The 24,457-nt window shown below is 41.7% G+C and overlaps 1 protein-coding gene across 1 annotated transcript in view; it reads right to left on the bottom strand.

The window, feature by feature from the left end:
• Positions 1-16,096, bottom strand: part of PHACTR3 (phosphatase and actin regulator 3) — a 98,170-nt gene extending 82,074 nt beyond the window's left edge. The window contains exon 1 of the mRNA XM_062504967.1: positions 15,994-16,096. Within this exon, the coding sequence (XP_062360951.1) occupies positions 15,994-16,096 (103 nt within the window). The remainder of the gene's footprint in view (positions 1-15,993) is intronic.
• Between the last annotated feature and the right edge of the window lie 8,361 nt (positions 16,097-24,457).

The raw sequence follows: 24,457 nt of genomic DNA on the forward strand, positions 1-24,457 counted from the left end.
GGAACTGGAGGCAAAAGTCTGGGGGGTTTTGACTGGTTGAGAAGGCAATAAGCTTAGTAAGATTGGTAGTTACTAATTAAGGTGGTAGCCTGACCCAAATTTGCCTTCACAGCCCTTACTGATTTAGTCAGATGTAATGATACCCATTATAGCTGAGCAAATAGTTCCTGATGAGTAATGTATTTGCACCTCCCTACTTTCTATCTGCATATTCCCTTGATTGTGTCACAGCTTTCCTGCCACCATCACCAGCCTGTATGTGCTAGATTATTTCTGCAGTGTTTGAAATGTCTATTGTCTGCACTCAGCAGCCAAACACAAGTGGCACTGCTCAGTCCTAGTCCAATACCTTATGTCAGTGCACTCTGTGACTGAGTGCAACTCTTAATTAAGTTTATTTGCATGTGTGCAAAACATATGCTTGGCTATTCAAACCTTGCTTTGCACAGATGCTGCCTAATTTTATTAAATGGGAGGGACTACTATAATTTTTAGGAGAAATTAGCCAAATTAGAATAGATTGAACCATTTGACTGTGTTCCCAGACTAACATGACTATTTGGTGCCTTGCTTGTTAGAATTTAAACATTCTCTGTTTCCAAGTGCTCAGAAATGAGAATTGGTGATTTTATTAAGCATGGGTTGCTCTTCCTGGCTTTTACCATGAGCTTCACTCCAGCACAGTCTGAGACTCGGTGAGTTCTGAGCCATACACACACACTGAAGACTCTCCTGCAGGGTGTGTATTGAGACACTCCTGGAGACTGATTTTAGGTTCAATCATAACCCTTATGACTTTGGACGAGCCCACTGTGGGGAGCTGGTCTGTCTGCTGGAGCGTGCCTTAATTGTGTCATCAGAGCCTTGGGTCATACTGTGAAGAGGTAGACAATGTCATATCCTCTAAACATGTTCTAACCACTCAGGCATTTAATCAGAGACTGACATATTTATTATGAATAAAAGGAACAGGAGGATACCATGAATTTCTTTAGAGCCACTTAATTGACAGTGCATTGGGTAATGAATGACCAATTAATAAAATGAAAGCAGAATATAATGGATTTGTACTTTGTTTGTACACAACACGCATCATTAGGACTCTTCAGCCATCATTAGCTCTGTCTCCTCTGCACTGAGTCATTCTGCTCCCTGGAAGAAGTCTGGGCTGCATTATAGAACTGCCAAACTATTCCACTGATAGAGCTACAGCTTTCTGGATTGTCCTCCTGTGCAAGCTGGTTCCCTGAATTTAGGGAACTCTTTCCTATTTCTTTTTTTTTTTTTTCCCATTTCATGATTAAATGGGTTATGCAGACAGCTCAAGGCTAATCTTATCAGAATCTTCCAAAAGCAAAATATACAAAGAAAAACCCTTGCTCTACCAAACAAGGAGCCTGGACTCTTGGAGGACTCTGCTTGGGTCACCTGGAAAGGAACTGGGTGAGGAGAAACCAGGAGCAAGTAAAAGTGAATAAGCTTAACTACTTGTAGCAGCATGACTTTTTCAGTCTCAGAAAAATAAAAAAGAAACATTGAAGTAATGAAACAAAACCAAAGGAAGAAGAGCAGTCTGGCAAATTCTGGCCTCTGTGCTCTCAACTCTCGTACAGTTCTTCCAGTGGTAGAGTCTCAAGAAAATCCCCAAAAAGATTTTCTCAAAGTTCAGTGAAAATTTTTTGATTTCTAGTAAAAAATACAGCCCTTGATCTACCAGAGAACTAGACAACACATAAGAATCAACCTTTGATTAAAAAAAGAAGCATTATTCATGCAGTCTGGTTAAGCAGTCATTCAATTATAACACACATGTGGTAGGTAGCTGGGTGCTTGAATTCTTTGAATGTTTAGTTTATATGTTGTGCTAAATAAAATAGGCATGGCAACAACATATAAAAGAGTTCTTTTACATACAGTGAAGAAAATTTGTACAAAATACACAAATTATTTGCATGCCTAAAAATCCCATGAGTGCATATGCAAAACACTTCATTATGCCTGTTAGTTATTGTAATTGCTATTAACTTGTGCAATTACTTGCTCTGCATCACAATTCCAGGTGAATGGTTAAATCAGTTTCAACATTATGAATAGCTGAAAAATCCCATTTCAAACCCCAAGCCATTTCATTAAATCCCTTCTTGTATAGTAAACAAAGTGCATATCACAAACTAACAAATTGCAAGCTGTATTATTTCCTGAAGTGACTGCAGGATTCCCAGGAGAACTGAGGTTGTTGTTTATGGAACAAGAATTCCCCATGCAACAGCAGTGAAACTGTTCTACCCACCAGGACTCAGAAACATCATCAGGATGGGTTATTTGGGCCCTGTCAAACCTTGGCTGCTCTGCTAGGGCAGCTATAAACTATTTTTATGCTGTGATCTGAGTATTTGAACACTTTCTGCATAAACCCATTAGCAATAACATAGTTAAAGACATACATAATTGGCTTTTCTCTTTGGGTGGGGTTGGGTTTTCTGGAGTCTTTTTCAATGAGAGGAGGACTGGAACATTACAGCTATAAATGTCATTTTTGGTGGGAAAAATTGGAAAATGAGGATGGTTCTGTAGTACTTCTTAAGGATTATCAGAGCAGATTTGTCCAAGCACTCCTACAGGACTGTTCCACACTTAAATCCTCTTGGATCTAAAAGCTTTGTTCTCATCTCTTTTGATGACTAAATGGCTTAATATTTGGCTCTACATTTTCTGGGAGAAAGAGCTCTTATAGTGGTATTTCATCAGCTGAAATTCAGTCCTAAATATAGTTGAAGTTTGAGTAACCTCTTCTATATGGATATTAGGGGCAGAATTAGTGCTCGAGGCTGGCCTCTTGTAAGCTCACTCCAGGCTGCTGTGAGGATGTGACTGCACCCCTGATGGATTTATAGTGGCATGAGCCATGAGGAAAGAAAATGTCAGAAATCCAGATACCCTTGGGTTGTGCTTTTCACACAATATATTGCCAGGAAAACACACAAAATACAAAGGTAAACAGGTGGTGGCTGCTATCCCCTCCTTACCTCTCTTTTTCCCACTTCCCTCCACCAATGAAAACTGTAATTGTTTTATTATTTTTTTCAGCAACAATGGTGAAAAATGAAAAAAATTAAAACCTGATAGCTACTCTCTCTCATCCTGGATATTATCCTAGAGCCTGACCACAGCTGTAGTGCAGAACAATCTGGGCACATAGTTTTAAAATTCAGATTTGAGCAACAACATCAACAACAGCAAATCCCCAAACCCCACCCTCTTGCCCCCTGCCAGGACCTGGACCACACAGAGACTGTAATTACCAGAGTTATTGCTGAGGAGAGAACATCCAGAATGCAATTATGCTATTAGGGCAGGGTAATCAGAATAACTTGCTTATTACAGAAAACCATATACTTGTCTCACGCTATTATTTTCACTTCTATAAAATAGCCTCCTTAGGAGATATGACAATTAAACAGCGATTATGCATGTCAAATCAATTTTCAATGGATATAGATCATATGATAACACAGGACTTAAAAGGGAATCACAGTTTAGTGTCCAGGCTTTTAAATTGTGCAAATAGTTTTACAGTGATGCACTGGTTTAGATGTGCAGCTGTGAGTTCCCTTTATCCTCAGTCCAACAAACTGATGGTCAGTGGTGTGAAATGCCCAGTAAAAATGCATTAAAACTATTACATTTCAGACAAAACCCTAAAAATATATATAATTACTATTCAAACATCAGTGTTATTGGAATCTGATGCTTGAGCCACTTGGAATTTGCTGATTTGAATACTTGGGATCCCAAAGCTGCTGACAATTTATGAAAATGATACTTTCTACATCTTTGGGATACAATTGCTGTAAATAACCCACCTGTCACAGGAAACATCCTAAATAACCAGGCTGTCACCTCAAGCAGACTGAGATAGCAGTGGAATAGATACAGCCTTCTTCACATCTCAGAAGGCAGAGTGAGTTTTGGGCAGAAAATGGATGAAATAAAACAGACTCACTATTTTTACTTTGAAGTCATACCTTCTGAAAGCCACTGAAATGTCGAGAGCAGGAGCACTGGGTCAGTCAGGCTTGCTGCAATGGTGAAATGCCTGCAATTGAATCTCTGTGCTTTTTTCTGGAGCTTACAAAGCATCCAAGCTAGCAATGGTTTTGGTTTGTGCACGGGTGGATTTTCCAAGGGAAATGAGGGAACAAAAATTTGGGCTTTAGACGGTGTAATTAAAAATTTCACAGCAGCAGTTATGAATCTTAAGTTTGGAACATGTCTTGGATGTTTAATGAAGTGGAAGGACTTCATTTTTGTGGTTCCCCTGAAGATGGGATTGCTGATTTCTTGTGTCGAGGGACTGTAAGATCTGATTTGAGGCTGTAAGGCAGGAAATCAGCACTTCCATGACAAATTTTGCAGATTTCGGTGTGTGACAGTTGTTACTCTCAGGAGAATCTTGCAGCACCAGGTTTTTTTTGACCACTTCCTCACAAATTCCCTTATCTGCAAGACCTGAGCATGCCTGAACTTTGGCTCTCTAGCCCTTGTCCTTGTTCCGAGCTTATCAGAGTCTGCCAGTGTTATCAGCTGAGGGACTCACAGTGCTCTGACGCTGCAGGAGACACCAGCCCTTGGAGCAGTCACCCAGCGTGTTGGTGACTCAAAGCCAACACCTGTAGGGCTCCTTGGAAAAGCTTTTCAGAGCTGTTATAACAGAAAAGCAGCACTGATGTGGTAAAACAGCTTCCAAAAAGCTGCTGACCACAGCAAATTGAAGCGAAAAGGCAGCCACTCACTCCAGCTATACAGACCTTGTCTGTAGCTCTGCTTTCAACAACTCAAGATGCAATTACACATCTATTCACCACCACTGCAGGTGCAAGCTGAGCAACAGCATGAGTATAAATGTGTGTGGGTGTGCAAATGCCTCATTACGGTGATTTGCTAGCACAGCGAGTGATGCTTTGTGTCCGATGAATGTGTAAATTAGCTGCTTAGCTTACTTGAGTGAAAAAACATTTAACTTTGCCTCCCTGGCCCATCTCTCACAGACACTGGAAAAGGAAGTAGTTTGACTCCTTGTTAAAGTAGCAGATTCCATCTAAAATCTAACCCAGCTCTCTTGTGCTGTCCTTGGGTTTCTAGCAATGAGGAGAAGTGAATCTTGAGGAATTAGTCGTGTTGAATCATATCTTAATCACATGCATGATATGCTCTTATACATCATTAGAGTAAGAGGCATCACATCTTGTGTTGTCATTTCTGGGACAGAAAACTGGGGCTGTTGGCTGGGTTTAAATCATTTCTGGCATTAACGAGATTCTGACCAGAGGCTTTATTTCATGTTCAGGATCTGCACTGCATTATTTCCTATTATATCACAATACATTGCAAAGGAACAGCTAAGTTACCAAGACTAATCCTTTAAGTCTTTCTTTCTTTACAATGTCAGACAAAATAAGACTATGCCATATTTCTGTAATCTCTCTTGTATTATGAGAATATTATGATCTGTAAAAACAAAATCTCTAAACTGCACAATTCCCGTTGGCTCTGATATACTTAGTCTTGTCCCTTTCTGTCAGAAAAGATATTTCTAAGTCTCTGTGATTTTGTTTTAACAGACAATATCTGGTTAAAAATCTGATTATTAATATAAAGTAGGAAAAGGAAGTTTCCTTGTGTTTAAAAAATGAGTATTTCTGAAAAACCATGATGCAATACCCAAAGTTCTCCTCTTTCTCCAAAAAACTACTTAAAATGAAAGTTAGTTTTGAAGCTACTGCCACTTTTTCCCTACTTGGATATGTACATTTAGATTAATCTGGTGAAAAGTAGATTTTGTTCCCAGACAACTTTACATCAGCTACCAAGATCTAAAAAAGATTTCTGCAATACTCTGCTGGCAAATTGAAGGGGAATTTATTGAGAGAGGGAGGGGAATTTGAATTAAAACCTAATTAATTAAACCCACAAGAATTAGCTTCCCATTTCTTTTAACAGGATGAGAAAATAAATTTCAAAATATATATGAAGTGTATCCTCCTTTTGAGAGATGTGTCCTACCATCCCATACTTTCTATTAAAAATGTTTGGGTTTATTTCTCTGCTGGTATTTTATGATGTCTAAACCACTAAAAGTATATTCAGTAACTTAACTCTTTTTAAATTATTTCATTAGAGCAGCCAAGCAAATCAGGATCTGAAAATTCATAAGCTCATGGCATTGCCAAGTGTTTGGGTTGGAGAGGTTAGGGGTTTTTACCGATTTTTTTGAAAGTTATTGCAAAGTTATTTAAAATCCTAAAAAAAAATAGGTGAATCAACGAATATTAAATTCCAGGGTGTAAAGCAGAATAGATTTTCTGCAGGTGCAGGATGCAAATAGCTGATTATATAAAATATCATCTCCCAAATAAGAGAGATGAGTAATGTCCCAGGTCACAGTGCACCTTTTTTAGAAAAGGTTGGTAGAACTAGAGACCCTTGATGTGTTGGAATAGAGCTTAGAAATTGTGTAGTGAGAGCAAGAGTGAGAAAACGTAAATGGAACAAATTGTTGAAAACACCTCCTGGTTTTTAGCTCCTGGGTTCTTTCACAAACAAGGGTGGCTTAACCCCTTCATCTCCTGTCACCCACAATAACTTTGGAGCTCACTGGCAACTTTCAGCGAAGGATGGAGTTGATGAAAAATGACAGCAGCAACCCTCTAAAGGGCTGCCTGCAGGAAGAGCCTGGGTGTGAGGTCAGGTTTGGTTCCACACCAAAGCACCTACAGGAGAGCTGCTGCTGTCAGGCCCTTAAGGGAACAGGGGTCACTCAGTCTGACTCTTCATTTGACAACAGAGGAGCCAATCTGAAGTCCTCAGTCATAAATGAGATTTTTAGCAGTTTAAGATCACACTGAGGACTGAAAATGCTGGATCTGGAGGGAGGCAGGCTTTGTTGGCTTCTCTGTTGAATTCTATTTCCATAAGAATCATTTGGGAGAAAGGCCTCTGGAACAGGAGCTGCTGAATTTGCTAAGGCAGAAGAGATAGCTAAGATGAACTCAGACTGGATGGCAGAAAAGTCAAAAACCAGTAAAGAAAACAGACTGAGAAGTCAAAAGAGTTGCAACAAGCTCTACCCTGTCACATGAGAACTTGAGAATGTAAGGAAGCACCAACCCAGAGAGACAGAAGGAATGCCAGTCTTCCAGAACAGCCTGTGTTGCCTTTAGTGATACTTCCTTGGACTAAAAAGGAGAGATACAGGATACATTTCTATTAGTTAGGGTTCCTTCTTAAAACATTTTCATTCATGCACAATATTCTGAATTTTTTAAGGACGGTCCTTTTACTTCTACATGTTAAAATTATCTTTTACTCGGCTTCCTTTCAGTTTATTCTTCTGGTTGAATTACAGCAGCAAATGTACACCATAACACTAATAAGTCTCTCTGCTATCCATCTTGACAGCTGTAGTTCACATTCCCTATGTTTGCCTTAAGAAAATCCACATCTGATCATGTCATCTGTTAAGTTCACCACTGCTGCAAGGGTTCAAGGCACCAGCCTCAGGCAGTGGCTGATATTTGTTCCCACTACAGATCAAGCAGAATCAAGGGTTTGGTGAGGATACACAGATTTTGTATCACACCATTCCATCCTGAATTGGTATCAGGAGTTTGCAGTAAAATAGCACATTCTCTGGTATGTTCCTAAATGTAGGAGATTCCCAGGTGGCAGGAGTTCACTTATGTTCCTCACTTGCAGGAGGATGTGTTATTAAGTTCTCTGCATTAAATATCTCCTGTGAAATCTGAAGTGACACTCACAGTTTATCTCAGTTATGATTTTTCCATTAATTTTCTTGAGTTAAACAAGAAACAAGGCATTTAAAATTTATGTTGGACAGGTGGAGAATTTGTATGACTCCAAGACTCCAATCTCTTTTTTCTAGAGCTTTCTCTGCATAGTTGGCAGTCTTTTGTGGGTACATATTCTCTCCTTCTAGGCTATGTAACATGGAGCAAAGTCAAATGAGCAGCTGTCATAGAAGGAAACATTTAAGCTGAAGTTAAGTTGAAGTGCTGTATCTGAAAATAGGATGTTTTTCTCCTTGAAACCTCTGCAATGCCAGAAAGCTGCTACCCAGTCTACGGAGCTGCTATAATTTAAAAATATATATATACTTTTTTTTTCTTCTATCCTTAATGCAGAGCTTACAAAATTACAGAAGTCCCATCTGCAAAGCATAAACTTCAAAGAAACCCAATTAAGTCAGTGTTGCATACACTATCATGTTCACTCTATTTACATATTCCACACAGATTCATCTCATTCATGATGGAACAATTACAAATGAACTTGCAGCAGCCAAGAAAGTCTCTTGGAGGCTGATTCCCACCAGGTTCTGTCTGAGCTCCCCAAGACAGCAGGACTGGTTTGAGATGCTGAGCAAACCTGCCCAAAGCATGAAGCCCTGTGGCTCTCATTTGAAGGCAGCAAGGAGACTGACCCTGATGATTTCATGTGGAATTCATGCGTGCTCCTTCAGCCACCCTTCTCTTTGCTCCCCGCCTGTCCCAAGCTTCCAGCCCCTGTCAAGAACACTGTCCTAGGCTGGACACATCTCAGCCCTGACCCCGTGCAGAATTTCTTATATTCTTTTAAGGATAAAAGCTCAAATCTTGGTGAAGGCTGTTTAGTTGAGAGATGAGATGCAGAGTTCTGAGAGCAACTGAATGAAAAGTGACAGTCATTCCCAGCAGATCAGTATGGACAAGGCACAGGGAAGACTGCGTGGTCTGAGAGATGGAGCAGACCTCAGAAAACAGTGAAGGCTTCACTGGTTTGATGTAATGCAGTGATCTCTGTCCACCTGCTGGTTATGCAGCATCTGAACAGTTTGAGGATGTTAAAAAAAAAAATTAGATTAAGGAAATTAACACACAAACTGTCCCTTCATTATATGAACAATTCTGAAGTGCTTTATGCATAAGGATAAGGCTTCCTTCAGCTGTGGCCGCAGGTCCACATTGCTGACCCAGAATATCACTGTTCTACAGAAAGCAAGAGAGGATCCCCTTTGATTCAGATCATCTTACTGAAATATTTATGCAGACTCAAGCAAGGAGCTATTGACCTGTGTTAAGTCACTATATGAGGTTCTCTCTGGGGCATGTATAAATTGTGTATATGTTAGGCCATAAATCAACTTGAACTTCAAACAAAAGCATGGGATTTAATGGGCACAAAGAATCCATTGTATTAGCATCCACACTGGCTACATTTCAAAGCAAAGTCAAGGTATCATATTCAGTTTCACTTACTCTTGGTATTTATAGACTTGACTGGCTTAGAGAAGAGAGGGCAATTAATTCCACATATTAAATTTTAAAAATACAAAGCCATATATTTGGTTTAAAAACCCCATGTTATAAATAAATAAATAGTGTAGCCCATTCATTACAGCACCACCTAGGCAGTCTTGAAATAGAGTTCCTAAATTAAAGATTGGGAAGAATTAACAATTACTTAACTATTCACTAAAATATACAGTTACATTTCCAGATAAACATGACTCCCAGCCTTATGTAACTCACTCCATTCTCAAAGTGTGGTGCAAACATTGACTGAATGAATAATCTTAAACTACCTTCATTCATAGCTAAACTGTGAAGAGCTTTTATTATTCAACAGACATGAGTTTCTCATATTTGCACAGAGAAGAAACTACTTGTGTGCACAAGTTATTAGGTGTGTAAATTAGGTCTGAGTTCTTTTATTTAAGGTATGCAATCAAATCTGGGGTTTACTTTTACTTTAAAAGAAAGCCTGAATTAAAGAAACAAAGGTAAACATAAAAAAATCACTAGTTATTTCCAGTATGATGACCTCACTCTCATAAATCCAGTCTAGGTTTTGATGGTGTATAATCAGTATTTCCACTTCTCGGATAAAGAGGTTTTAACAGTTTAAGTGTCTTTTCAGCAACATTCAGACTACCTGCCAACTTGGGATTTAGAAGAAAAGACAACTTTAAAACACTTTTTTCCCCATTAAAGCTCTGTATTTCCTTTGCAGAGCTCTAAAGTTTAGCTAAAAACAAATCTCCAAACACTGGGAACACTCAAACCCTGGAAAAGCCTAAAACCTACCCTCAGCATGAACAGCATACTTATTAACTGACCTCATTTAATTTCTGGAAAAGTAGCATTAAAACATAACTTCACCAAGCTCTCTCTTGATTCCCAAAAAAATAAACCGAGCGTCAGTAAGTGAAATACTCAGGCAACAGCAAAAAGCAGAAAAGCAGTTTGTGTAAAGTGTGCATCATGTTGAGCAATGTAATGATACCCCAGCACTGACACAAATTATATGTGCAGGACTAAAATTATGCATTTGGAGCAAGAGAATCCATGTCCAGGAAGTCCCATCTCTGCAGCCTCCCAAGCACATTGTGCCCATCCTCCTCTCCAGAGATGGAGAGGTCATTCTCCCCTCCTGGAAAACGCTGGAGCAGAGCTGCCATGTGTGAGATGAGTTAAGGGCTGCTGGGGAAAGGGGAGATTCTCTGCTGCAGGACACAGGAAAAAGGGAGTTCTGTGCTTCCAGTGAAGTTTCTCTGCATCACAGGGACTTGGGGTCCAGTTAGATCTGACCAAGAAGGGACTGGGAATTTGTGAATCAATAAGGCCTTCTCAAAAGTACAGCAGACCATTTCTTAAAATACAACCCCCACTGTAGTACTTGGTAATATGGTGATGATTTTTCAGGTGCTGTGTCAGAAAAAAAAAAAAAACAACTCTGCATTCACACAAATAGCAAATGCTTTGGGAAGTTTACAAGACTGAGTTTGGATTTCAGTGGAAAGGAAAATGGGATATTAACTAATAGCCTGCATGTTTCTAGTCATTACTGAGTATTCCTGAGTATTAGATGTGGAATAGTAACTTCCTGCAGGGAGCCCTTTGGTTAGGAAAAAGAACTTCTGAGTGAGAGAATGTCACTAAGTTTCATATATGTAAAACATAGGGTTCAGTTATAAATTGGAGCAAAAGCACTAATTAGCTAATTTTGTCCATAAATTAATAAAGAAAAGGATGTAAACACCTAGTAAAATTCTGTTTCAGAGGAAACATAATGTAGGCCAAACAAACTCTGTTAACAGAATAGACTTGTTGATAGAGAAAGATGAAATGGAAACCAAAATCTCTCTGGAGGAAAAAAACAGTCAGGAAGGACCTTTTAAGTCTCATGCAGTTGTTCTCACCTGGAGTTAATTCAGAACCCAGTGCTGCTGATTACACGTGGTATCAATAGAAATAAAAAGGGAATTAGTGTCTGGCACAGACATAATCATGTATCTCTAGAACATCTACTCTGCAGTAGCTTTAACGTGTCAGGTGTTGAAGCACACCACACCAGAGGCGAGGCTGAGGAGCCCCCCTTCACCAGGCAGTAAGAAATTATGACAGAGCTGTTAACAACATCTAACACCCCTGCCTGTGCTACAACAGCTCCTTGCCTCCATACAGATCCTTCACTGGAGGACAAGGAACACATGGTGGACCACTGGCTAATGCCCATCCTGAAGATTTCCTTTAATGGTGTGGTGCCAGGAAGGAAAGGCAGCAGTACAGAGAGCAAAACGTGATGGCATCAATGTGTACTTATACAAATGCAAATGGATTATCCCAAAATTAAGGGGGGGGGGTGACATTTTCACACGTTGTCATGGTTGCCTGTATCTCCTCAAGTAATACAGAGTTTTGACATGTGTTCTTCTTCAGAACGTGCACCCCTCCCTTTTATGATACAAATCAAATGAGACTGTCAATCTCCCTCTGCCCTGTGACTGCTGGAAGGATATAATGAGAGCAATATTTTGGCTTCCTGCAACTGTCTCTCAATTAGATGGTGAAATCTGTTCTCCTTAGACTCTCCTTTCTCTCTTGATCCTTATCTGGAAGGGTGGAGGAGGGGAATGACATACAAGATAAAGACATTCTTGACACCCCTGGAAGTGTTCAATGCCAGGTTAGATGGGGCTTGGGGCAACCTGATCTAACCAGGTTAGGAAGGTGCCCATACCTGTGGCAGGGAGTTGGAACCAGATGATCTGTAAGGGCCTTTCCAGCCCAAATCATTCTGTGATTCTATGAATAGTGTGAAAATCACTTTCTTAACAACAGCCTGGCCTAGAAACAGTCTATAGTTAAACAAGACATGAGTATTTTGATGTCTATTTCCCAAACTAAGGACATCCTCCTTTTTCAAGGCTTGCTCACTCAGCATGACAGTGAGCTTAAACAGACTCAAACATGAAGCCCAGTGTTTGTTGTACTACAGTAATTCTCATAAAATACTGCTCAGTGGCCATAAAACAGTTCCCTTAAATACAGGCTGAAATGCATGATTTTATCTTAAAGGAGAAAATAAATAACTGATCCAATCAAAGCAAAGAAACACTCATTCCTTCTTATCTTTCTTATACTATTTCCAGTATTCTCTGCATTACCAGTAGGACCTCTGTGGACCATTTAAATGCTGGAGGAAATAATCTTTTTGTCAGTAGAGCCTGAGCTAAAGTCCATCTTTTCTTCTTAGACCATGACTGTGACGTCTTTACTGATCACTGTGAGAAGCTGTTGTTTAATTAAAGTTGCACATGAATGATCTAAATCAGTGAAATTGTATCTCTGTTTTGGAATAAATAGCTATTAACTGCCCCTAGTCTGGTTTACTGAACACCTTTTTATCTGACTTACAAGAACATTTGTAATAGTGTAGTGCCACATGGTAATTTTGTAAGTTTTTTTACATGTGATAAAATTCACTGTAGTCTGTAAAGATTACAGTTCTTCTAAAACAAGGTTATAAAATAGCTTTTCATTTCTACAGTGAATGCTTTGTGATGGAAAGCACACTAGATAAGAGGCTTTATCATGAAGCTTTTACTGTTCAAGGCTTGGAGTAATTGCAGCTTCTGCTGGCATTAGTCAGGACTGTGAGTGTGCAGGACTTCTCAGAAATCAGCATCTAAGGCTATTTGAACCAGCCAGTTACTGAGTTATTCCATGCTCTTGCTGGATGAAAACAGAGTCCTCTTTAAAAATGAACAAAACACAACAAAAACCTCACAAACAAACAAACTTCAGCTCTGCTCTCACACGGGGAAACTCCCTTTGACATTTCACCCAAGCAATAGTCCATCAAAAATCTGCAAATGAAGCACTGGGAAGGTGGATGAACCCTGGCCATCTGCAGCATGCTCATCCCCAGTTCCTTGGTCTCATTGATCTCATTGCTCAGGGTCAGCAAAAAAGGGATGATTTGGTCCAGTGAGAGCAGATTCTGAGACAGCCAGCGAGGTTCAAACCCCACTGTGATGGGTCAGTTCTACTGGTTAAACTCTGTTTCAGGAGGGAAAGGAAAATGAAGAATTGCATCACAGGATTTCCTTTGGGAAATACATGAAGATCTCTGTGTTGCCAGCTCTACACTCTCAGCTATGGCACTGCCACTTCCTGCATAAAGCTGGGCTAAACAAAAAACCTACTGTAATTGTACAGGTCAACAGGATGAATATAAATATGTCTTTAAGCCAAAAATCCACCAGGAAATTTTTGAGAGTCTAGGCTGCCTTCATCTCTTACCACATTTCCTACCTCAATATACTGTCCTCAGTAGGCACAGCCAAATTAGTAGGTGCAGAATAATCCCTGACCACATCATACAGCCAAAAAACTATTCCAAAACAAGAGTGCACCTCCAGTAGGGATATGGCATCATTCAAAGGCCAGGTAAAAGCAGGAATGTTTTTTTTTAGGGATACCCATATTTTGGTATAATTTTGGTCTGTTTGTCTTTAATTTAAACATGTATCTTAAACGTTAATAAAATTAATTTAGTTTTTAGATTAATGAAGAATCTTACATGTTCACACTTCTCTACATGGCTTGTCTGTGAGCAGGGCTGGGATGTAAACACAAACTTTGGATATATCATTTCCCACTCTTAAGACTGTCTTTTCACTTAGGAGTCACAGCATCATCAACATAGATGATATGTATGTCATAGATGATTATGTTGGCATAATGATAATGATAAAATTATTTTCCAGGACAGTAAAGTAAGATAAACTGCAATTATGTCATCTAGCATACATAATTCTTAAAATAATATAAATTGTATTACAGATTTTTAAGTAGTCAGATGTATGAAATTGCTCTTAATGTTTACAACACTGTAGGGTAAAATTTTATTTAAATTAAGCAATTTAGGTTCATTTTATTATCATCTGGAAGCATACAGATGTTCAATACTATTTGATGAACAAATTTAAAATCTGAGAATTTCACCAAACATGCTAATCCTCCCACTGACTATTCATACCTACCTGGACAAAAACCACATGTATTTAACACCTTTTGTTTCTCTCCACATATTGCACAAATAACAAAATACATACAAGACACCTCCTCTTGCATTTTAGTAGAGCTTCTAACATGCAGTGGGACACTGGTTTATCTGATGGAGTCTGTATTAGGGGAAAAAGTGCTCCTTGGTATTGACAGTTCCTCCTCCTAACAAAAAGCACAATAATGTTTATATCTTTGTCTAGTTGTCGGACATGTTGTGCACTTTCTTTGTTGTGTATCTCACAAAGGCCAAAAGAATTAATTAGCGGAAAACAATCTAAAGGAATTAAAACTGAGGTTGCACACGCCTTCCTTTCATTCGTCACTCCTGCTTCCAGAAATCAAATGGCAGAAACATACATTCCTCTTTCAGTCAAGATTGCCCCTTTGGGAGTGAGTCGAGCAGTTCATGTTAGAAGAGTCCTTTGTTCCTTCCACTTAGGGTATCGGAACAGTTGGTAATCAGGGATAAACCATCCACTGTTTGCCTTAATTCAATTTCTATTTCGCTCCAGACCAATATGCTCACAATTGCTTGATAAGGCAAATAAAGAGAAGAGCTTAAACTAGATACAAATATTAATACGTTCATTGGTTCAGAAGGAAGCAATATAGCAGGTGTATGAATGGAGCCTGGAATATTTTATTTACTCAGTAATCTGAGAAAGGGGAGCAAAGTTCAACCTGAAATTGCATCCAAGGACTGTCTCCTGCAGGCTGACAGTGCCTGACCCAAAACCTAATCCCGTTTCCAGTCTTAGAAATCAGTAGTGGGTAGTGATGATCGACACCCCATTCATTGTCTTTATGCTGTTTGGATTACTTCTTTTCTCATAAAGAAACCTGACAGCTCTTGTGTGACCACCATCTATTCAGGGAAACTGAGAGTAAACTGGCTCTTACCCTTTACTTCCAGCTTGTTGTTGTGCCTTTCCTTGCAATCACATCACATCAAAGTGATGCAGCTATTCTTTTCTTTTATTTTTTTTCTGAAGGTCTCAACACTGCTTAGATTCTGACGATCTGAAATTACTGAGTCACCACCAAGAGACATTTAGAATTACTCCTCAAAGTGAAGATGAAAACACCATTAGCCACTGTTTAAAAAAAAATCTAATCACAATATTCTATTTATACACTAACGATTGGGCTGTGTCCCCTCAGCACCACCCTCTGTGCCCACACTTCACGAGGAGATTACGCCTCTCCCTATGAAGTGAAAATTACCTTCTTGTGGGCAGAAAGCGTTTAATTATGACTCTGCTTCCCTTGTCTCCATGGCGATCCCATGCAAAAACCCTGCTTTATTAGCGCTCATTTCCCCCTCCCCAGCAAAGTCAGAAATGAGCTCCGCGGGAGCCGGGGTCGAGCGCTGCCTGCGGCCCCCGGGACCCCCGGCCCGGCCGCGCCCCCGGCGCTCGCTCGGCGGGCGAGCGCCGCGATGGCAAAGCCGCGGGACGCGCTCGCTCTAATCCCGCTTGGAGCTCAGCCGCCGCACCGTTTCGGCACTTTCTGTAGGGAATATGTTCCCAAATCCTGCCCGCCCGTGGCGGACGGGCTCCGCCGGCGACAGCGGGGCCGTTACCTGAGTGCTCCCCGGGGCCCGCGGGGTCGGTGAGGATGCTGGGGTCACTCTGCGACCTGCCTCGCGGGAGAAAGCAGCCGGTCCCTTCTTCCGATGCAGCCATGAGGTGGAGGGCGGGAAGCTCAGAGGAGGAGGGAGGAGGAGACGCTCATGGAGCCGGAGGCGGCCGGGGGACAATGGGGACGGGGGTGCGGCGGCGGCGGGGCGTCAGCCGGGCAGGACCAGCCGCGGCAGCATCTTCCCCGGCGCCGTCGGCAGGGCTGCGGCGCGGCGCTCCGCCGGCTCCGGGCGCTCAGGGGGCAGCTCCGGGCGCCTCGGGGAGGTGGGCCATGCCGCCTGGCGGGGTGGGGAAGAGCCGGGGCGCGGGCCGCCGGCCCGGCCCCCCGCCGCCGCCGCCGCCGCCGCCGCCCCCTCCCGGGACGCCCCCCGAGCGCCGCTGCCGGAGTCGCCTCAAGCCGCCGCGCTGCTGAGCGCATCCGTCGGAAAACATTGGGATTCTCCCATGGTGCCCCGCGAGCGCCCGCCTGACGTCACGGCGGGGAGGGGGGGCGGTGAGCGCCGCACCTGCACTGCACAAAGGCGGGGGCTCCGCAGGTGCGCGGGTCCCGCCCCGCCCGACGCATCACGGGCCGCGGGGAGCGACCGCCCCGCCCTCGTTGTGCGGGACCCGCCCGTGTCCCGGGAGCCGTCCCGGTGCTTGTCTTGTCCCGTCCCGTCCCGTCCCCTCCCGTCCCGTCCTGTCCCGTCCCGTCCGGGTGCTTTGCCCAGCGGGAGGGACCGGCGCGACCCCCGCCAGCCGCGGGCTCAGTGTCCGCCGCTCGTGTCCCTCGGGGGAGGGTGTCCCTCGGGGGAGGGTGTCCCTCGGGGGAGGGTGTCCAGCGGGGATTCCCTCCGCGCCCGCCGGGATCCCCGCGCAGCTCGGCCGGAGCTTCGGCGGGGCAGGGCTGGGACGGGAGCACCCCGTAGAGACAGGATGCTCCGACTCGGGCTGAATAACTTGGTTTGGAAATTTAAAGGGAATAACTGCTTTTAGGGATTTTTATTTTATTTTGTTTTATTTTGCTCCTCCCCGTCTGTGCAGGGTGCTAGTAGAGGGGCAGCTAGTCTCCAGCCATGGTGATGCAAATCAGGTCTTCTTGAAGTTTTGACCTGTAAAAAGCAGGGATGCTTTTTAATCACTCTCCCAGTAAAGTCCTGTGGAATGCTCGGTCAGCGCTTGATGGGACTGTGGGGGTTCTCATCTCATGTCTGCCTTGAACTCTCCTTTTGTCTCTACATGAAACTGATGCTGAGGAATACACTCACCTGCAAGTAGATTTCTTGGGCTGACTCAAGAACAATGGTTATACATGCAGCCAACCACGTTCCTGTTTTGAGACAGGTACAAGTTTATAAAATTTTAGTGATGAATCTTTGTATCAGTAAAATTTCTATCAGTGCAGTCTTTCATACACAGAAGCACAGGTTCAGGTTGGAAGGAGCCACAGTGGGGTCATCTGGCCCAACCTCCCTGCTCAGGCAGGGTCATCCCAGAGCAGAGGGCACAGGATTGTGTCCAGACAGGTCTGGAATATTTCCAGTGGAAGGAAACTCCACAGCCTTACCTCAACTCAAAGAAGTTCTTCCTCATGTTCAGGTGGAACTTTCTAAGCATCAGTTTTTCACCACTGCCTCTTGTTCTAGTACTTGGCACCACTGAGAAGAGCCTGGCTCTGTTTTTACATAAATATGTGGAATTCATTTTGCTACTCTTAAATAAAGAAAATGGGGTTTGGCCATTTCTGAAAGCAGGGGCAAACAAAGCAGTTATGTGGGGTTATGTTTTTGTTGTGTTTTGGGGGAATTTAACCCAAATTTACCACATCTGTCACACTAAGACGTGTGCTTGCAGCTTTTGTTTAAGCAGGAATTTCCAAGTTAAATGAGCATACATCTGATTTGGGAGTCCCTTTTGGGCTGTGTGTGCCTAAGAGTCAGTTAACTTACTGACCTTCGGGGAAAAGAAAAAAATCTGTGGGCATAAATTTAATGGTGGAGCTTGATGAGAAAATTCATCCAAGGTTCCATTTGAGGGAGGCCCAAGTGTGGCTGTTGGGGTGACATCCACCCATGGCTGGGGTGAGCTGCAGCATCCAGCAGCAAGTGGGAATATTGTCCTGAGAACAGGGCCCAAAAAAGGGTTTAAGGAAGCAGCTCTGGTTCAGTGAGCACTGTCCCTTCTTGCTGTGTGTAAGGTAGATCCTAAGGAAAAAGAAGCATGTGGAGGTTTAATCTAAGCTGTGTCATCATGCCATGGAGTACATTAAGGTGCCAAGTGAGATAATGAGACAAATCTATTTTTAGTCCTAAAAGGAGAAAAAGTAGCAAATTCTAAATGGTTTTTCTCTATGTAGCTTTTAGGTCATGCTAGAAAATGCTGATGGTTTCTAGTGAATTCTGTGAAAGTCTGTTTTCACTAATCAATAGCTGCCTTCTGAGAGGAAGAATGATACTGATTTAGTGTTTAAAATGTAGGGTTGAGAAGTTTCATATCAGATTTAAGCATTTGGATAAGACCAAATATATTAAAATATTTTCAACCCAAGAAAATACCTCCAGGACATTTTTAGGAGCTGCAGAAGCACAGAGAATCAGAGGGATGTATTTTTAACCAGCTCCCATACCGGTTGCCTCTCTAGAGGACACTTTATAGGATTCCTTTGGATTTAAAATATCATCTTGTACAGAACAAACACGGCTGGAGTCTGCCTTGCTGTTTTCACTTACTTAAAGAGCATTTTCTCTTACCCCTAACAAACCAAGCATCAAGAGGCTCAGTCTGGGGATAAATCCCTGGTGTAGTTTGTGCCAGCTGATGGAGCTGCCCCTGGACCTTGTTCTTCCCAAAATGAACCATCATCATGTCTGGGAGAGCAGGTACCAAAAGAAAACCAAACTTGTGTTAAATTATTCAAACTTCCATTGCTAAATAATGTCTCTTGTGTTAAAAGTAGGATTGTCTGCACATCTTTTACTTTTTTACTTTCAAATTTCAGAGGTGATGATGGCACTTTGTACTTCCTTTCCTTAAAGCAGGCTCTGCATTCCTTCTGGGACAGGGCTTTAGAGAGGGGAAAAATAAATGTGAGGCAAAGTCTTGTCTTTGTGTTGAAAGACCAACACCAAAAGAAATGGACCCTTTTCACAGAAGTAAATAGAAGCTGATGGAGGCAGGCACTAACTAATATATTCCAAGTATATTGATTTGTAAATCCCTCTGAAATTGGAATGAAACTAAGCCTAGTTCCACCTGTGGGTACAAAGCACCTCAAAAATTGTCCACAAGTTTCCATTTACTACTTCATATGATTCTGTAAGTGTCACAAACAAAACTGTTTGCAGGATCAGAATGGCTATTAGCAGAAACATGACACTCCTTTTGTTTGGTTTATTTTCTCACTATAACAGTCTTGTGGTAAACAAGTTTTCAGCATTTTCCCAGAAAGTGCAATGATCTGATCTGTTTAGTTATCTCTCAGATGATTTCTAGCCTTTTCTATTTATGATGAAAATTTTCTAGCTTAGTAGCAAATATATCTGCAATTGGCATCCATTCACTTGTGGGAAAATACTTCTTAAAATGAAATATCCACTCAAAGAACACAGATGAGAAAACAAATTTTTAAAAATTTTATTCATTTTGTTGCATAGTCCATAGCCAAATCAATGCATGTCCATTTGATGTGACTTTCCTTGCTAATTTTTTTCAAATGCAGCTATATAAATGGTATGGATGATTTGATCAGTTTGTTTCCTCTCTGTATGCCTGTTGTATGAGCTGGTTATATAAAGAAAAGTCCAAACTTGTGTTAGCAAGGAATGACTCTCTGGGGAGAAAGAATAGAGGTGAGTCATGTCACTGCTGTTTTTCTTGAGTCAGCAGAATATTAAACAACCTCATTTTCCTTAATCTGAAGCCTACATATGATCTCTGAGCACCACTCATGTGGGGGTTTTGTGTTGTTACTTAGAAAAATGAATTCAGGGTACATTTGGATTGACAGTATCAGCTTTCACGTTTAAATTGTTCTGATGACCAAGGTACAAATATCCTTGCTAGGAGCAGTTCTCTTAGATGCAGCAACAGAAAGCATTTGTTCTGCTGCTTGTGAGTCTTAACCTAGATTTTGAGATTTTTATGCCAGCTTCTTGTAGCTCAGCGTGCTCACCGTAACAGAGAGGAGCATTCCCATGCTCAAAAAGCTCTTGCCTCTATTTACTTTGTTGGGGCTTTTTTCCCCTCAGATGCTTTCTTTGTAAAGAGGGCACAGAGCCTATTTTGAGCCTTTGTTTGTCAGGTCCATAAATGCTTGTCACTGAGACGAGATAAAATATCACCCAGCAGTCACAGCTTTGTAAGTACAAAGACTTGAAACACGTCTTCTCCAAGGTACTACTACAGAAAGCAAATAAAAAATGAATAAGCATCAGGGTCTTGTTTATTGAGGGCCTTATGTGCACATTGAGAATCTCTGGTACTCAGGAACTATTCTGGCAATGGCCCATCTGATTTTCATGTTTGCTTTCCTTCACAGCTCCACTGCTCACTCCCATTTTACAGGTGAAGGAAGCTGGGAAAAATACAAAGGAGGACCCTCAGCTCAACTCCCTGCCCTGACACTTCCTCTACCCACATCCTTCTGTGCTGTGATGATGAGAAGGGCAACCTCTACTTTATTTTATTGTAATAGTAACAGCCCCATGTATGGGGAGTGAACTCGTATCTGCAGCATGCCAAGGCCGGCAGAGAGCTCCAGGATGTGTTCACTGAGCACTGTAACTGTGAATGAGGGGCAGGGAAAAGGCAGCTCTGGGGAGCCCTGGAGGACTCCTGAGGTACTGTCGAAGCCAGTGAGGTTCCAGGTGATGTGCCACATAAATGTTTTTTGTGCCAGTTTGAAGGGGTGAATCTCATTATCCTCCCTGGTTTTCTGTTCCCTTTAGATCTCAGGATGTCTGAGAAGGGATATACATATAAATTCCATTACAGGTCTAAACCTCCTTCCTTCCCACATTTCAGGGAACTAATATTTTTGTATACAGAATATCTTTTTTTTTTTTTTTTTTTTTTTTTTTGGCACTGTGTTCACATGGCTGGAAGTTCCTTATTCAGTATTCCATGATCTCAAATACCCAAAACTACAAAAAAGCCTGCAGATATGTGGGAGATCTGAACCATTTTTGGTGTAATTGAGACCCTGCAAGCCCTATGAATTAATACAGAAAAACCCAGTGAACTGTGTTCCATTTGTAACATCTGTCCTACAGGTTCTACAACTCAGGGTAGTAGAAACAGCTCCAAGAAACTGGTGTTGGTTGTAAATATAAAATAATACAGCATAAGATCCCAGACTTTTGAAATAACTATTTGGAGCACTTAAATTCCATTTGGAAACAAAATGCCTCTGAAAAAGAACCTCTGATTTGCTCATGCTTTGCAAGTCTTTGTATTTCAGAAGAAATGCAGCTCATTTTTGCCTTAGAGATAAGTCTGGGTAACTTGCAGCCTGATCAGAGATGTCATTTCTTCTTATTATGTATTGCATTCAGACAGTACATTCTGATTCACATCTCATCTTGTTGCCAAATCTGGAATAATTTTGACGTATACATTTTTCAAATTAATTCAAACAGTGAAGATCATTCAGTTGTCAGCAGAAGTGGAAGGGGAAAAGTGGTGCTCTGTGCTAATTAGATGAGAGCTGACGAGTCTTTGATGTAGAGTTGCAGGACAAAATCCTGATTCCACTCATGTTAGTACCTTTCAATATTTACTTCATTGGCTTTTTGTTATTGTCACTTCATTTCTTGTGTAACGCAGGACTTTAGGTGGTATTTCACACTCTGGCCATAATACACATGAAATTCAGCTGTTGGAGTTAAAATACTTTAGGGGTCAGTGACACATGAAACAAGTGGCAGAGCTTCCTTCTGTAGGTCACCGTTTGCAGTTCTTTGGGACCTGAAATCCCATGAAGACCATAATAATCAGGATTTATGAGCATCTCTCAGAAGCTACAACCTCAGTTGGGCTTCAGTTCATGGAAGGAAATACAGGAAGTCTAGAGCTGATCAGCAGCTGAAGACAAGAGAATGAAAGATCAAATTGATTGGAACTCCCAGAAAGCAAGGTCCGGGTTAGCAGAGCAGTTTCTGCTGTGAGACTGAAGTTGTGCATTGCCATAAGTCATGGCCAGAGCTCCCAGGTCTCATACTCAGGGAGCTGCAGTGTGAGAACTGATTTAAAGCTTGAGCTGTGAGCTTTCCCAGGCAGAAACGCTGTGGTGACTTTATGCTACACCTTCATTCTTCTCTGAGTGCTCCGGTGTGTTGGGTTTATATCGGTCTGGGATGATCTTTTGGGCTGGTTCCATCTATTTAATTTCCTGCTCACCAGCTCCTGAAGCAAGACTTGGGAAGGGAAGCAGAACAATACCAATAAATTTCTGAAATGTCTAGTTGAATTTTAAGGAAAAGTAGGGCTTCATACCATTCCTACACAGCGAAGTTACTGCTACCTCAGAGCTGAAAGGTTTAGGCAGTAGTTTGCATCCTCATTTAGGCAGAATGTGGATGTGCAGCAAGATCACTGCTGGGGAGCTGTGCTTTGCTCTTTTGCAGATGCAGTGAGTCATCTGAGAAACCACTCCTCAGCAAAAGCCAGCTAACTTGGTTTACTTTTTAAATATTGGGTTTTTTGACAGTTGTGGACGTTGCTGTGGCAGCAGGAGATCGTGGGCCATCCCTCCCCTCCGGGCTGCAGTTCAGTGCGCTGTTTTAATGCCATCTTGCTGTGAGCTTTGGAAGGCCAGGCTGCTCAGCAGCTCCATCACAACTCCCTTGGTGGACAGAGGCAGTGACTGCTTTTCTAGGATCAGCCCTAACAGCAAACTTTTAACCTGGAAAGTTAGCCCAGGACAGAATTAGGTGGATCTTCTGTTCCATGACTTCATGGCTGGAGATGGGTGTTGTCATAAACAAAATCAGAACAATGAAATAATGGAGTTTTTGGTGCTGCTCTATTGTAAAAAACACTCTTTGCCAGCCTTGCTTCCAACCAGCCTAGACTGCAATAAGAGGAACACCTCCAGACCCTGCTGGGATCTCAAGTATTTTGGAAATAAGTCCTTTAGCATCTTTATCCAACAAGTGAAGTGCAGACTTTGCCTGGTAAACTCTTTCAGTCAAGTCAAAAATCAGGTGGTTGTCACAGAGTCCCTTTGTTTTCACTTGTCCCTAATATGTGCCTCTCCTTGTTATACAGATTTATCCTTTTAGGGCTAGACACAAAAAAATGCTTTGCAAAGGCATTCCCAACACCAGTTTAATATAACCCGTGAACCACACAGAGACATTAAACCTCTGTCTCCTACAAATTAATTCTGCAAGACCAAGTCCTTCAAGTTTTGGGTTCAGTTGCAGAACTAGATTATTATTATTATTATTATTATTAACATGTAATCTAAAAATGTTTTATTCTAACCCAATGTGAAATACAGATATTTGAACACCAATTTTGGCTAAATATGCAATTAACTGAGTACATGAATGACTGCTTAGAAATCTTGCTTGTCATGTGCAAGCCCGTGTGTTGTATGGAGATGGAGGTTCATGCAGCTAAGGATTGTATGACTCGTGGTATTTATAATTAGGTAATTATACCCTTGCTTAATGAACTAGCAAACAGGGGTTTTTTGCTGATTTTTTTTTTCCCTCTCCTAGAAAGTGGAAATAAATCCAATTAGGTCAGTCAAGGAAGATGCCAGTAGGTTTGCTTCTTCCACATCGTTCAGAAGTCAAGAATTATTTTAACATTTAGTATTCTTTTTCCCTTGGCTTTGTGGCTGTTACAAAAATTCTGTTTATTAATGCATTACGAACTGAAGCTGTCAAAATCAATCTGTGTCTCCATTTGTAAGGATGTTCTATATGGTACAGCATGGACTTCTGAAATTTTCATGTGGGCTCTGACCTCATTTCCTGAGTAGAAGCTCAGCTGACCCCACAGGAATGTCACAGCCAGTGCATTCTACCCAGGGCAAGTGTCATCTACATGCTGCTTACAGAGATATTTCCAGTTCTGGAAAATGCAGTTAATGGGACCAGGTTTGGATCCATTTTCTATTGCTCTTGTGTTTTAACCTGCATTTTTCTATCCAGGGCAATGAGGAGCTCTGTTTAAGACCATGGGGAGTTCTATTTAATTATAATTGGCAGCCTGCAATCCTTTGTGCTGTCAAGGAAATCCTAGAGCTAATGGATGATACTGCAAACCCTTGGTAGTGGTTGTACACTCAGCAATTTATTCTTTATTTAGATGAATGAATGTCTGATGGAGCTGAGAGAATCCACTGAGGAAACACTGTTGGACAGAAAATTCTTGGTGTACTAACCCTAGGAATTAATTTATTATCTTAAAGAGTAA

This window comes from Cinclus cinclus, chromosome 18 (assembly GCF_963662255.1).
Source record: "Cinclus cinclus chromosome 18, bCinCin1.1, whole genome shotgun sequence".
NCBI lineage: Eukaryota > Metazoa > Chordata > Aves > Passeriformes > Cinclidae > Cinclus > Cinclus cinclus.